This window comes from Acromyrmex echinatior, unplaced genomic scaffold (assembly GCF_024713525.1).
Source record: "Acromyrmex echinatior isolate Ae372 unplaced genomic scaffold, ASM2471352v2 Scaffold27, whole genome shotgun sequence".
Taxonomy (NCBI): Eukaryota; Metazoa; Arthropoda; class Insecta; order Hymenoptera; family Formicidae; genus Acromyrmex; species Acromyrmex echinatior.
Window position 1 is genome coordinate 136,592 of NW_028259061.1, and position 12,427 is coordinate 149,018.

At 30.7% G+C, this 12,427-nt stretch overlaps 1 protein-coding gene across 8 annotated transcripts in view; it reads right to left on the reverse strand.

The window, feature by feature from the left end:
- The window catches only part of CRMP (Collapsin Response Mediator Protein), a 41,074-nt gene that overhangs the window by 13,082 nt on the left and 15,565 nt on the right, over positions 1 to 12,427 (reverse strand). For 2 of the 8 annotated variants that reach the window (XM_011054652.2, XM_087416520.1), the window contains exons 4-11: positions 10,695 to 10,874; positions 10,191 to 10,304; positions 9,299 to 9,531; positions 6,743 to 7,079; positions 6,355 to 6,510; positions 5,792 to 6,059; positions 5,530 to 5,605; positions 1,141 to 5,309 (exon numbers count right to left, since the gene is read on the reverse strand). In XM_011054652.2, coding sequence (XP_011052954.1) covers positions 5,267 to 5,309; positions 5,530 to 5,605; positions 5,792 to 6,059; positions 6,355 to 6,510; positions 6,743 to 7,079; positions 9,299 to 9,531; positions 10,191 to 10,304; positions 10,695 to 10,874 — 1,407 coding nt within the window. In that variant the 3' untranslated portion in view covers positions 1,141 to 5,266. Of the gene's footprint in view, positions 1 to 1,140; positions 5,606 to 5,791; positions 6,060 to 6,354; positions 6,511 to 6,742; positions 7,080 to 7,735; positions 7,969 to 9,298; positions 9,532 to 10,190; positions 10,305 to 10,694; positions 10,875 to 12,427 lie in introns of those variants that run through there. The other 6 variants (XM_087416522.1, XM_087416521.1, XM_011054653.2 and 3 more) reach the window with 5 other exon arrangements.

Here is a 12,427-nt window from a genome sequence, read left to right on the forward strand (position 1 = left end):
GCTTTAGTCTCAACAGGAATATATTAAGTACTTTAAATTAAAATGTTAATTAAATTAAATGTTGTCTCAGTAAACAATTTTTCATGCATGAATATGTATAAATATGTATAAACATACATAAATATTCATAAACATGTATACATATACATGAAATATGTCCGTACATCCCTCTTTCTTTTGTAAAATTACTTTTTAGTGTAATAGAAATAATAATAGTAATGTGAAAACATTAAATATAATTGAAAAGGTAATTTTTATACTATTTGTTTTAAAAAAAAAATCAAGTTTGAAAAAATGTAAAAAAAATTATTTATACATAATTATATAAAATTATGCATAATTGTGTATGAGCAATTTTTAAAAAATTTTTCCAAACTTGTTTTTTTCTAAAACGAACAATGCGAAAATTATCTCTTTAGTCATTTTTAATATTTTCACATTACTATTACACTAAAAAGTAATTTTATAAGAGAAAAAAGAGATGCATGAACATGTTTCGTATATGATTATACATGTTTATGAATATATATATATATATATATATATATATATATATATATATATATATATATACATATATTTATGCATGAAAAATTTTTTACTGGGATAAAAGAAATATCGAATGCATGGGCGTATCCAGGGGAGGGGGGGGGGGAAGTTTGGAGGTTTAAACCCCTCTTTCCGAAATTTTTTATTAATTATTTCATTTTGAGAAGGTTCCGTTAGTGCACATCCTGATAGCACACTCACCATCGATTAGTGTCTAATAATTTTTCACTGCTTCACTAATGAAAATATTTTATTTCGTGAAATGTAAAAAAACATACAACTTTACTTTTGACTTTGTGTGAATTTTTTGCTGTTACATAAAATATTGTTTTCTTCTCGTTAATAAGATCATATAAGTAACTTTAAATATTTCTGTTCGAGCTTTGACGAAATATGCGACACATAGGGAAAATTTTCATAAGATTTTTGTTCCGCGAAAACAAAATATACGCTATATTGATATATTCTTGTAACTGTATTGCCCTTCTTTAAAAAAAGGCTTTAAAAACATAAATAAAAGGTACATGATGAACAAAACGTTCATTCTTCTTAAAAATGAGGTACGAGGAAACATTAAAAGTTGTAAAAATATCCAAATGAAATTCATTAATATTAAAAATTGTTGTAAATTACAACAAAATTGATACAGTGATGTTCTTTTTCAGTACAATAGCAAAATCCTTTTTTTTTTTGGTTGTCATTCCAATTGATGCACGATATATTTCTGGGTTGATTGAAACCCTCTCTCATACCTAATAACCCCCTAAAAAAATTTCGCGATACGTCCATGATCGAATGCAGTATTGATATTAGAAATTATGTAAATGAATATGTGATCACAGTATGTATGACGTAAATATGTGAGATTATTAATTTATCCTCCAAAAAATTATTAAATCGTTAATGAAAGCGACAGTATAATTAGAGAAATGTATTTTTTTGCGTATTTTCATTCTATCTTTTTTACGTTAAATATATTATATAAGTATATAAAGTATTTTGTGACGCTATATGTGTGTGTGTGTGTGTGTGTATATATATATTTTTTATCTATAGTAACCTGTCTAAGAAAAATCACAGATTATGTTACTTATGTTATATTTATTTAAAGCGATCACATACATCATAACAGACATAAATAGGATACTCTAGATGTGTCATTTGTATCGATAAACTATACATTCTTTCCGAGTATTTGACACGAGGTCATGTAACGTGAACACATTATAATTATAATATGCTATTTGTTTTTAAAAGCACTCTTATATATCATTTAAAATAAATAAATGTCACTGTAGATATCCAACAGTGATAACATAAAAATCTTCGACATTGGTATAAATATCAACAGCATTACATGCAAAGTATAACTCTCTGTGAAGTTTAATTAATAACAACACGTTAAAATATTTCAGTGCTATATAAGATACTTTATGAATCAATAGTTGTCTCGCTACCTTCATTGTGCTCGTAATGCTCGAAATTATATTTTTATTAAACAGATTTTTCTTTTAATATGTAAATCTTTTTCAGTTTCTCTCAAAATAATTCTAAATAATTCCATAAAATTATCACATTGGAATTTTATTAAGAAACAACTTTGCGTAAAAAGTATTTTGTGTCAATTGTACAATTTCTAAAGAAGTTGCACGAATATAAATAACTCGTTACTGTTTCAAATAAACACATGTCACACATCTTGATTATCATTAATATAGTATAGAGATACCTAGAAATGTCTGCAGAATTTTGATAGAAAATCTATTAGAAAATTTTTGATTTCTAATGTTGCTTTGGTCTTTCATACTTTGACTTACATAAGCTCTAGCCGTAAAGCTTCTTTTGCATATGAATGATTACACATTTAACTTGTTATGTGATGATGACGATTATGTGATTACAATTTATTATTTTCGTCATTCCTTATTATTATTATTATTATTATATATATATATCAAAGAAAATTCAGTAGTACTATGATATTTTAAAATGCTTGAAGTGTCAATAAGTATGGATAAAGCAGTTAAATTGATAGAGAAAAATAATGTTCAATATTTTAGATATAAAAGCAGATAAATTTCGCGACATATAGGTTCCTACAAATCGGAATGTTGGATAATTTGGATTACATGAAATGATTAATAATGACATGTGTATAATGAAAACGTATGATTCTGTGAATGTGTCTCTTAAATTAAGAAAAGTTCTTACATTTAGCAGCGATGCACTTGTATAACATGATTTTCTATTTTGCTCTTATCATAAAAATTTTACAGTGATGATATGAGCAAACAAAAATTTGTGCGTCTTTTTTCACATCGTGCGTTCGTGCGGACGCAGTGAAAGTGGAGAATCGGTATTAGCATTGTTGTAACTTCTGCCGACAGGATTTACATACACCTACATGTTAAACACGAAAATTCTTAATTTATTAATAAGTGATATTTTCATTATTTATCAAAGTATAAATCATTTATACGACCTAAAATTACTTTCCTTTGGTGTATTACCTCTAGAATCTTACAGTCAGTATAAATTGATCGAAAACATAATTATAAAAAGGCGATTAATACGAATAACAAGATTCCTTCGGCTTACACGCTTATGTTGATAACTTATAACACATTGTGTTGATTAATGGATAACAAATGATGAATATTAACTGGTCGCAATCAATTTAGAACGTAACTTTGTTCAATCTTAACATTTTTAGTAAACCTCCGACAAAACACATAAACTTCTATACAGTAGTTACATAACAGTGATTTTTAAAATTAATTTTAACTAAAATTGCATTTTTATATATACATTTAATGATCTAATTAAACGTGTTTACTGAAGTATTTTCTTATTTCGTAATGTAAAGTAATATTAATGTTTGTGTCTTATTACGAAAATAAATGAGGTAAGTAAAATGAATCGAAATAAATACATATGTATATTTCTTATAATTGCAAAATGTCTCACGTTCAACTTATACATATATAGCTTCGAATATGTTAATGGAAAGCCTTTAGTTTTGAGCTTAGCAACATTTTATATATACGCAACAGATATTAATTGCCGTTAAAATTAAATTTCAAGTAGAATTTCATGGCTTTTTGATTAATACACAAACACACATACGAAAGTTAGTTTCCAAAAGTAAGTTTCTTTACTTTAGGAAAAATAGAAAAAACAAAGTTGAAAAATCTGAAAAATTTTTTTAACTTATACATACACTATTTTTCAAAAAAATTGACATTTATTTCTATGCATTTGTTGTATCATGAAAAAAAGTTCTGGATGGACTTCCGAAAAAACCCTCTGATTTTCTTCTCGATTGGTACATTACTATATTTTGATGCCCTAATTACGAATATGATCATGAAAATTACCGACAAGATCATTTTCAAGGTTAAATATTTAAAAACGATTTTTTTCACATTTTTTCACGCTTTTTGCGTAGAAAATCGTGCGTCCCTTCGCAGGGAAGAGGTCGCTTCGCGTGGAAAGTCGAAACCCATGTGCAACAGTAAAATTGTGGAAGTCGTGCATTCCTTTGCAGAGGGAGCACGAATCAAAATCTAACAGCTCTACTTGTGATCACAAAAATGTAAAAGTCTTGAGTGGATTCTTAGAAACACCCTCTGTATTCTCTGGATTTTGCTTCACAAGTAACTTCCATCTCTTCTCCAAATTGAAACGGTCATAAACGATTCAATAATAACAAGGAAGTTACGACTGTTAATAGGTGGCTCATGTGGAAAATGGGTACAAACAAGACGTGGAAAAATCTTTTTCACGATACAATAAATGTATAGAAAAAAATGGTGAATTTATAGAAAAATAACCAAAGTGAAATGAGAAAATAAATTTTTTTAAATTTTTAAATTTTGTCTTTCTGTTTTTCATAAAATAAAGAAACTTACTTTTGGACTAATCCTCGTATAATTATACCACAAGGTGCAACTAGTCCATATAAATATATTCGTGTAATACTTCACGTCAAAAATAAACAAAATTTTTTGTCGATGGCTCAATGTAAGTGTTATAATTTAAAGTACTACGTGTTTCTATGTTTCTTAACATAAATTCTCTTTATCATGGACAATAAACAAGCAACTATCTTATTAATAATGTGATATTTGCAGCTTAATCACACCTGATTCATAGAGTAAGAATCATCCTGATCATCCTGATCATTTTTTCTTTGAAATTAAAGAAATCGTAATATAGTATAAGAAAAGAAACAAATTATTTTATCTTGTACCAAAGTAAATAATAGATAACAAAGGGTTTTTTATCTTAGAATCTTCAGAGATTATGATTGCCATAATAAGAAAAGCGTAAGGAAATAAATTTTACAAAATACATTATAAATGTACATATTCATCCATAAAATAATTAATTTTTTTTTTTCTAAATTATCAAAGTCTTTGTTTTCAAAGACATTTCGTCCAATATATCTCATTGATCTATGACATAAATCATATGATATACGTATACTTTTATATATGTAACAATAAATAAATCTTGAAGTAAAAACAACGGAAGCGATATTAAAGAAAATCTATTAACATAACGTTGTCAAAAATAAAAAAAATTTTTAATTATTAATGTAGAAATCGGAAAATGGACTATGAACAATGATTCAAGCAAGCCAATAATTAATGCAGCGATGAAGCGATAATGAAGCGAAAGTAGAACGATTAATATGAATATATGAACGTACAACCTATTGGCCAGTGGTTTCCGTATCCTCCTTCGATGGAACAGACCTTGATCGATAGGAATATAATGTAAAAATGATTTTGTATGACATTAATGAGTAGCAAACCTAAGAGCGGATTGATACTTTGAAACGAAAATCTGTATGTTAGTATTATGATGGATAAAAGGAGTTTGAGACAAAGGAAAGAATAGAAATGAAATCCCATGTTTCGCATTAAGTGATGCTTATACGTAAAGCTTGGTACTCTTTCTTTTTGTAAAAATTACCAAAAACCTCCCGCACTGCGCCCGCCCGGTGGATTATTTACGCGAATGCATGCCCTTCGTGCTTCTTCGACATCCTCTGTAAAAAAAACGCGCTTATATTCCTATAATATGAAGAATGACACAAATGAAATAAAAAAATCCCACTTGATTTACGATAGTTCAAAGTTAGACAATTTAAGATTATTCTTTATTAGTATGATACCACCAAAAAATATATGTCACGTGTCTAAAGATTAAAAAAATAATTTATAATAAGACTCACCGCTGATAGAGAAAGTAGAATCTTGTAGGTTTCTTTGCCCTTCGAGTCTTGGACCCTTCGTGGATGGTGTCACCACGGCGGATTCCGGTAAAGTAGGTACACAAATGGCTGCTTGCAATTTTATCTTTGGACTGTCGTGAATTGAACCGTTCTGATTGACTCGTGCCGCTGCCGCAGCTGCCGCTTGTTCCTTAGCCTTTGCAATCGCGGCGTCTTCTTCGGCATGTCTCTTTGCCTCTGCTTCAGTTCGTGCGACTCCACGTGGTTTCTGCGCAGCAGAAAAGTATAATTTTTAATTTATAGAAATTTATAGTAATAAAATTTTGATTAATTTTATTCTAACCTCTCGAGTTTTAAATTAATTAAAATTTAGTAAAAATATATCTACTTTAACATTATATGCATTATTTAAAAATAACACATAAAAGCGTTCCAATACCGAAAATATATGAGATACGTTACATGCTCTATACATGTTTCAGCACTGGCAGTGAATATTGGAATGCAATCTAAAGTAAAAAATAATAGTAGAAAGAAAAGAGAAAAAAATCAATATGTTATACCTTTTCTTTGTCATTTATCATGTCGTATACATAGGTCCCGAATGGATCCGCATTTATGTACTTTCCGAAGCCATGAACAGCTTTGAGTTCACACTCGTCCACACATACGCGTCCGTTGACAATCACGTATTCAGGTACTCCAGTTACTTCCATACCCTGTGTGTATTAACAATATTAATTAAATAATTAAATTACTACCACATGATATACTTTTTATTACAATTAGCAATATTGTAATTAGCAATAATTCAATAATGTTTCTGAAAGAGTTGAGAATATGATAGATCGCAATCTTTTACATATTTTACGATGAAAATAATCTACATATAATGCATCCTTATTGGACAATATTATAATTATCGAAAGCGGATGACTCAATCAAACTTGCTTCGAAGATGTTGAAGTCAACAGCCTGGACGTGGGTCTGGGCGGAAATGGTACGTTTCCTGTTGGGATCCCAGACGACAATGTCGGCGTCTGAGCCGACAGCTATAACACCCTTTCGAGGATATAAATTGAAAATTTTGGCAGCATTTGTGCTGGTAACTGCAACGAACCGCATAGGATCCATTATACCAGCGTGCACACCCTTCTCCCAGAGCACTGACATCCTGTCCTCTACACCATTCACGCCATTGGGAATCTTTGTAAAATCGTCTTTGCCCAGAGCCTTTTGCTCGGCATTGAATGTGCAATTGTCGCTGCCGGTAACTTGAAGATTATCTCTGAAAAAGTCGTGTTAGTGCATGCGTCTGAAGATCGTACTCTCAGAATAAAAATTAAACCATTAAGTACCTTGACATCGAGTAAAGGCTAAATTAATAATACGAAATTAAATAATAGTAAACGTCAAATGATTAAAAGTTGGGGGATGATACTCATTTAATAGTAACCGTTAAATTAGCAGTTTTTCCTCTATTCATTTAATCGACATTAATGCGCTTCACCATGAAGGCAACTTCCTACGTCGGAGCTATTAATATCCAGACCAAGAGTTACGCTTATGTCATTCTTATAATTTTGTTATTATAATTTATTGTCATGAACGAAATAATGGGGTAATAATTTAATACAATTTTTAAATCGAAAAGAAAGAGAATTAAAAAAAAAGATTAATAAACTATATAAGAGTGTAAATAAAGAAAAAATTATATATAATAATATACATAAAGTGCCAAAATCATAGTCTTCTCATTTTTCATTTTTTTGTTTAATTGGAAACAAATATCTCTTAACCAAAAAGTTAAAATATTTATAGTTTTTAATATAAAAAAATTCAAATGATGCGAAAAGGAATAACCCAGCCATTATAAAGACATTATAAAGACAAAGAGATTAGGGATTCTCTAAAGACATCAGGGATTCTTTACAATCTACTTACTGGGCCAGGTGTTCAGTTAGATAGGCAGGTGTCGTTGGGTCAGGCCGCAACGGTGGATTAGTAATAAAACGCCTTGCTTTCTCCACGTCTTTGCCATATTGCTCGCTACCATCGATACCGATGGTGCTTGCCAAGGTTTCCCCGAAAACGATGATACCGTCCGATCGCTTTGCCGACACAACGTCGGCAGCCGATTTGCTTGAAATCGCCGTTATGTACAACGGACTATTCACCTAAACGCGATATTTTTATTCTCTCATTGAACTCTTATATTCTTTTTATCGTTACGTTTACTACCTATTAATCAAAACAACTTACAATTGAAAAGATTTATATCGAAATTTAATAAAAATTTCAAAATTTTCAATATTAAAATGATAAATCGTTATTACTTTTTATTAGGAGACACAGTAGTATCTCGCGCTAAGTTGTATAGACTTGTATTCTATATACAAATATTAGTTTTTTTAATTATACTAAAGTAATTATAAAATATATGAAATATATATAACATTAGCGTAAAATTAGATCTGTGTTTTTAATTCTAAACATATTTTATGATAAGTATTGATAATGTAAGATATGATAAGTACTATAAGTATATGTCAAATTCTACACAAATCAAAAAGCTATCAAACAAAATCTTTTTCAGCCGTGCTTGATTTACATCTAACAATTTAAAAAAGCTTCAAATAAAACATATTTTTATATCAACCCTTATACAATATTTTATATGTTTTTACATGCGCAATACGTAATGCTAAAAGTAATAAAAATAACCAGAGAGAAATATTTGTATGTAATAGGCGAATAAAAATAAGAGAAAAAGGAGAAACAAAGATAACGAGTTACGTTCAATATGCATGCGAATAAATTTCGACGGTACTGTCAAATATAAATTTCAGTGTGCGAACGGACGGCATAATTGTGCAATTTGTCACGCAAGCGTCTGTCTAGCTGGATTACATAGAAACTTAAATTACTATTGCTGCAATTGCAACCTATTTCCGTTAATCAGCGGAATAGAAAGTGTATAGAGGGCGCGAAACAAGACTCGGTACTTTGGTACTCGGTAATCGATACTTTGGGTCGTATATTATACATATATGCAACATTACTTGAGAAACACATCGAATTTTTCTGTTCAAGATCTTCAATACTCTCTATAAATCTAACTTTTTTTTCGATGTACGCTTACTTATTTAGAAAAAGACCAGTCGTGCGTTATTCCCTTTAAGTAGAAAGGAAAATATGTTGATATACGACTATTGCATCGACCTCAAAAGAAAGTGTTTTCCGTTTTACAGACAAGATACTATACTTGGCAAGTACGATTTATTTAGGAATGTCTGCAATCGGATCTATGTTTAAATATTGCTGTTAACAATCAGCAATTTGTATTGGCTCAACCTAGCTTTGGTCAGTAATATATTCGATTTGCTAATTCTCAAAGTATCAAGTATCTATAATTTCGCATATAGATGATTTCGTAAATTTACATTCTAGCTTCTAGCCTGTTTCGATGTCAAAGTCGTCCTAAATTTATCGTTGGCTTTGACTCACTTAGCTAACATGTTCACAAGTACTCGTGGCGTATCCGTATCCGGTCTGAGTGGTGGACTTATAACGTGGCCGGCGGCATGTCTCCAGCATTTGTGTAAGTAGTTGGTACCATCCGTGCCAACTGCAGCTGCCAAGGTTTCACCAAAGACACAAACGCCACGCTTATGCGCGGCCTCCACTTGTTCGGCGGCACTACGGCTCATCACATGCACTATGTACAGCGGGCAATTGACCTAAGCATGCGGAATTTTGATACTAATACGGCATAAGATGCGACAGTAATTCTTAAAACATATATTTTCAGTTGCTGAGAGAGAGAGAGAGAGAGAAAGAGAGGGGGGGAGAGAGAGAGAGATGGAGGGGGGAGAGTAAAAAATTAATTGTTTAAAGCAATATATATCTTTTTCAAGTATATATAAAGATGGAATTTAAAACTATAAAATTAAAAAAGGAAAGTTAAAATATTTAAAAAGATATAAGGAAAGAAGAAAAGAAGATGATAAAGTTTGAATTTAGAGAGGAAAAAAAATTAAATTAAATAGATAAGCAATAAAGCAATTTTAAGCTATTATCACATTTTATGGCGTGATACAGATATTTCTTGATTTCAGTACGACCGGAAAATCTCGTTACATTAGGCACATGCTATGAAAAGTAGCGTCCTGATTTCTAATCTACTAAATTTATGATCGTTCGTGAACTAAATACTGCTACGGATACCGTGCCAAGTACATCTATATAGAACTTTAAAGTAGTCAAATATAAAAAATCTTGCGTGTTTGAGACAAAGTAAGACATATATCAAAATAGATAACAAAGAACGAATATACGAAACTCTGACTAAAAGATATCAATGTTTTAGCAATGATATCATAGCGAAGCATTAGTTTACCTGATTCGCGATAACACATGCTCTATTCACAGCTTCCGCTTCGACCTCTTCGGGGCGTGACATCTCGTGGCCTTCTGGGCCAGTTACTCCTGCGGCTAGTAATTTCTTCGCATTCTGGAATAAGTTTATGATGATAGAAAAGAACTCGTATGTTGTATTTCGCATTAAAATCCATTTCAAACAATGTGGATATACACTGAACCTCCATTATTCGCATAATTTTTAAGTCACAGCAATTTTATTAACTTAGCTTTCTTTTTATGTTACTTTGTTCGTCGGTCATAGTAAACAAAAGATATTAAAAGCTTAGAAATTACTATATATAAATACACTATTTTTATATTTTATGCTTTCAGAAATATATCTATATTGAAATATGCGATAGCTCGTAATCTTAAGAGGATATTAGCAAGAATTAATAATCAGAAGTATCATGAAGCAGCGAATTAATTTCAGGTAGTGTGTGCATTAGCGTACGTTATTATCATTTTGTATATGATATACCTCCGCGATAAGGTCGCCATTCTCCGCATGCACCATAGCAATGGCGCCGATCTCCTTGCATGCCTTGAAAGACTCGATCAGCTCTGGATCTCTGAGCATAAACATATCTTGATACGCCATAAACATTTTGAAGCTACCGACGCCGTGGTCTTTCACCAGAGTCGCCATGTCCTCTTTGACCTGTAGACAGATGAGGCAATGAATATCGATGAATAATGAATTGCGAACGTGGCTTCCTTTCGATTGTATGATGGACAGTAGCAAATAAGGAGGCTCGATGGCAAATCGCTCTCGTCTATCGTGCCCTCAGGGAGCACGTGCGGTTTTCTCATCCGCCGTCATTCGGTATTCCAACCGCGTGATCGGTAATCGTAGATCGTAGTTATAAGCCGGTTACGAGAACTGCACAACCAATTTACAGAACGAGTTTGTTAGTTTTCCTACATTTGGAATCGTTCTGATCCAATCTCTATCGAATGCCAATAATAAATTAAAGCTGTGCATTTTTTAAGACCTGAACCATGCTAAGAGACAGGAAGCTACGAAAAATTGAGTTTAACTGAATTCTCTTTCCACTTCGCCATATTATGGATAAGAATATAATTTGAACAAGAAAATGAATAGTTAAATCTTAATGGGAATAAAAAAATGCTCGTATATTTTCTTAAAAAATTAACGCAATGGCTTATTTCGAGTTATAATTAAATTAACTTAAAATTAATATAATTAACAAACGTTTCGGCTTACAAAGCCTTCTTCAGTGCTACAACGCAGAGATACAATCTTAAATTAACGAATAAAAAAAACGGATACAATGAAAATTTAAAAACCATAATGGTGAAGTGTCATAGTATAAAAAATATATAATATAAAAGAATACAAAATATTAGGTCATTTAAAAAGTATCCGCGGTTTTTTGTTCAATTTTTGAATGAAAAAACCGCGAATACTTTTTAAATGACCGAATATAAAAAAATTCGAACGTCAATAAATATCCCGCCAGATGAAAATAAGATAGGAACATTTGGATACTTCAGTCAACAGTAGATTAATTATGTTCATCGATAAAATAGATTTGCCAAATTCCTCGGTTGAGATCGAGAACCCAGTTTGTCACAGACTTGTATCAAACGATTTGAGAATTTTTTAATTATGAGTATTTTATGATATTCCGTAGAACAAATAGATTTATTAAGATAATATATTATTAGTGTGAAAAAAAAGGTACAGAATCAAATAATAACTTACGGTAATTTATATAAAATAATCGAAACTCTCAATCAAAGATCAGGTTAAGTACAATAAAGATAATGATTGTTGTTCGTTTGAAAATTAATTAATGTGAAGTGTAGGTCAAACAAAAGTAAGTCAGTAAAATCGAATGTAAAAACAAGCCTGTTCAAAACTGTGACCATTTATATTCTCGTATTAGGTGTTGGAATTAATTCGTAGCGTTTTACAAGTGATGGGAAGTACTTTCATTAATGTATTTTTTAATGCTCATGTGAAATAAATAACATTCTTTCATTAAAAAACGCTACGAATTAATTCCAACACCTAATATATCGTCAAGTATGTTAAAATAACAGTTATTCAGTAACCCAGTATCTTTCATTAAATTTAACCGTTTTTTTTGTTCTTTGATGTGTATCATTTCAGAAATATTTCTTTTAATATTCTGTTCAAAATCAAGAATACTAACTTTTTCCCAATCAAAGTCATGATTAGTTTCT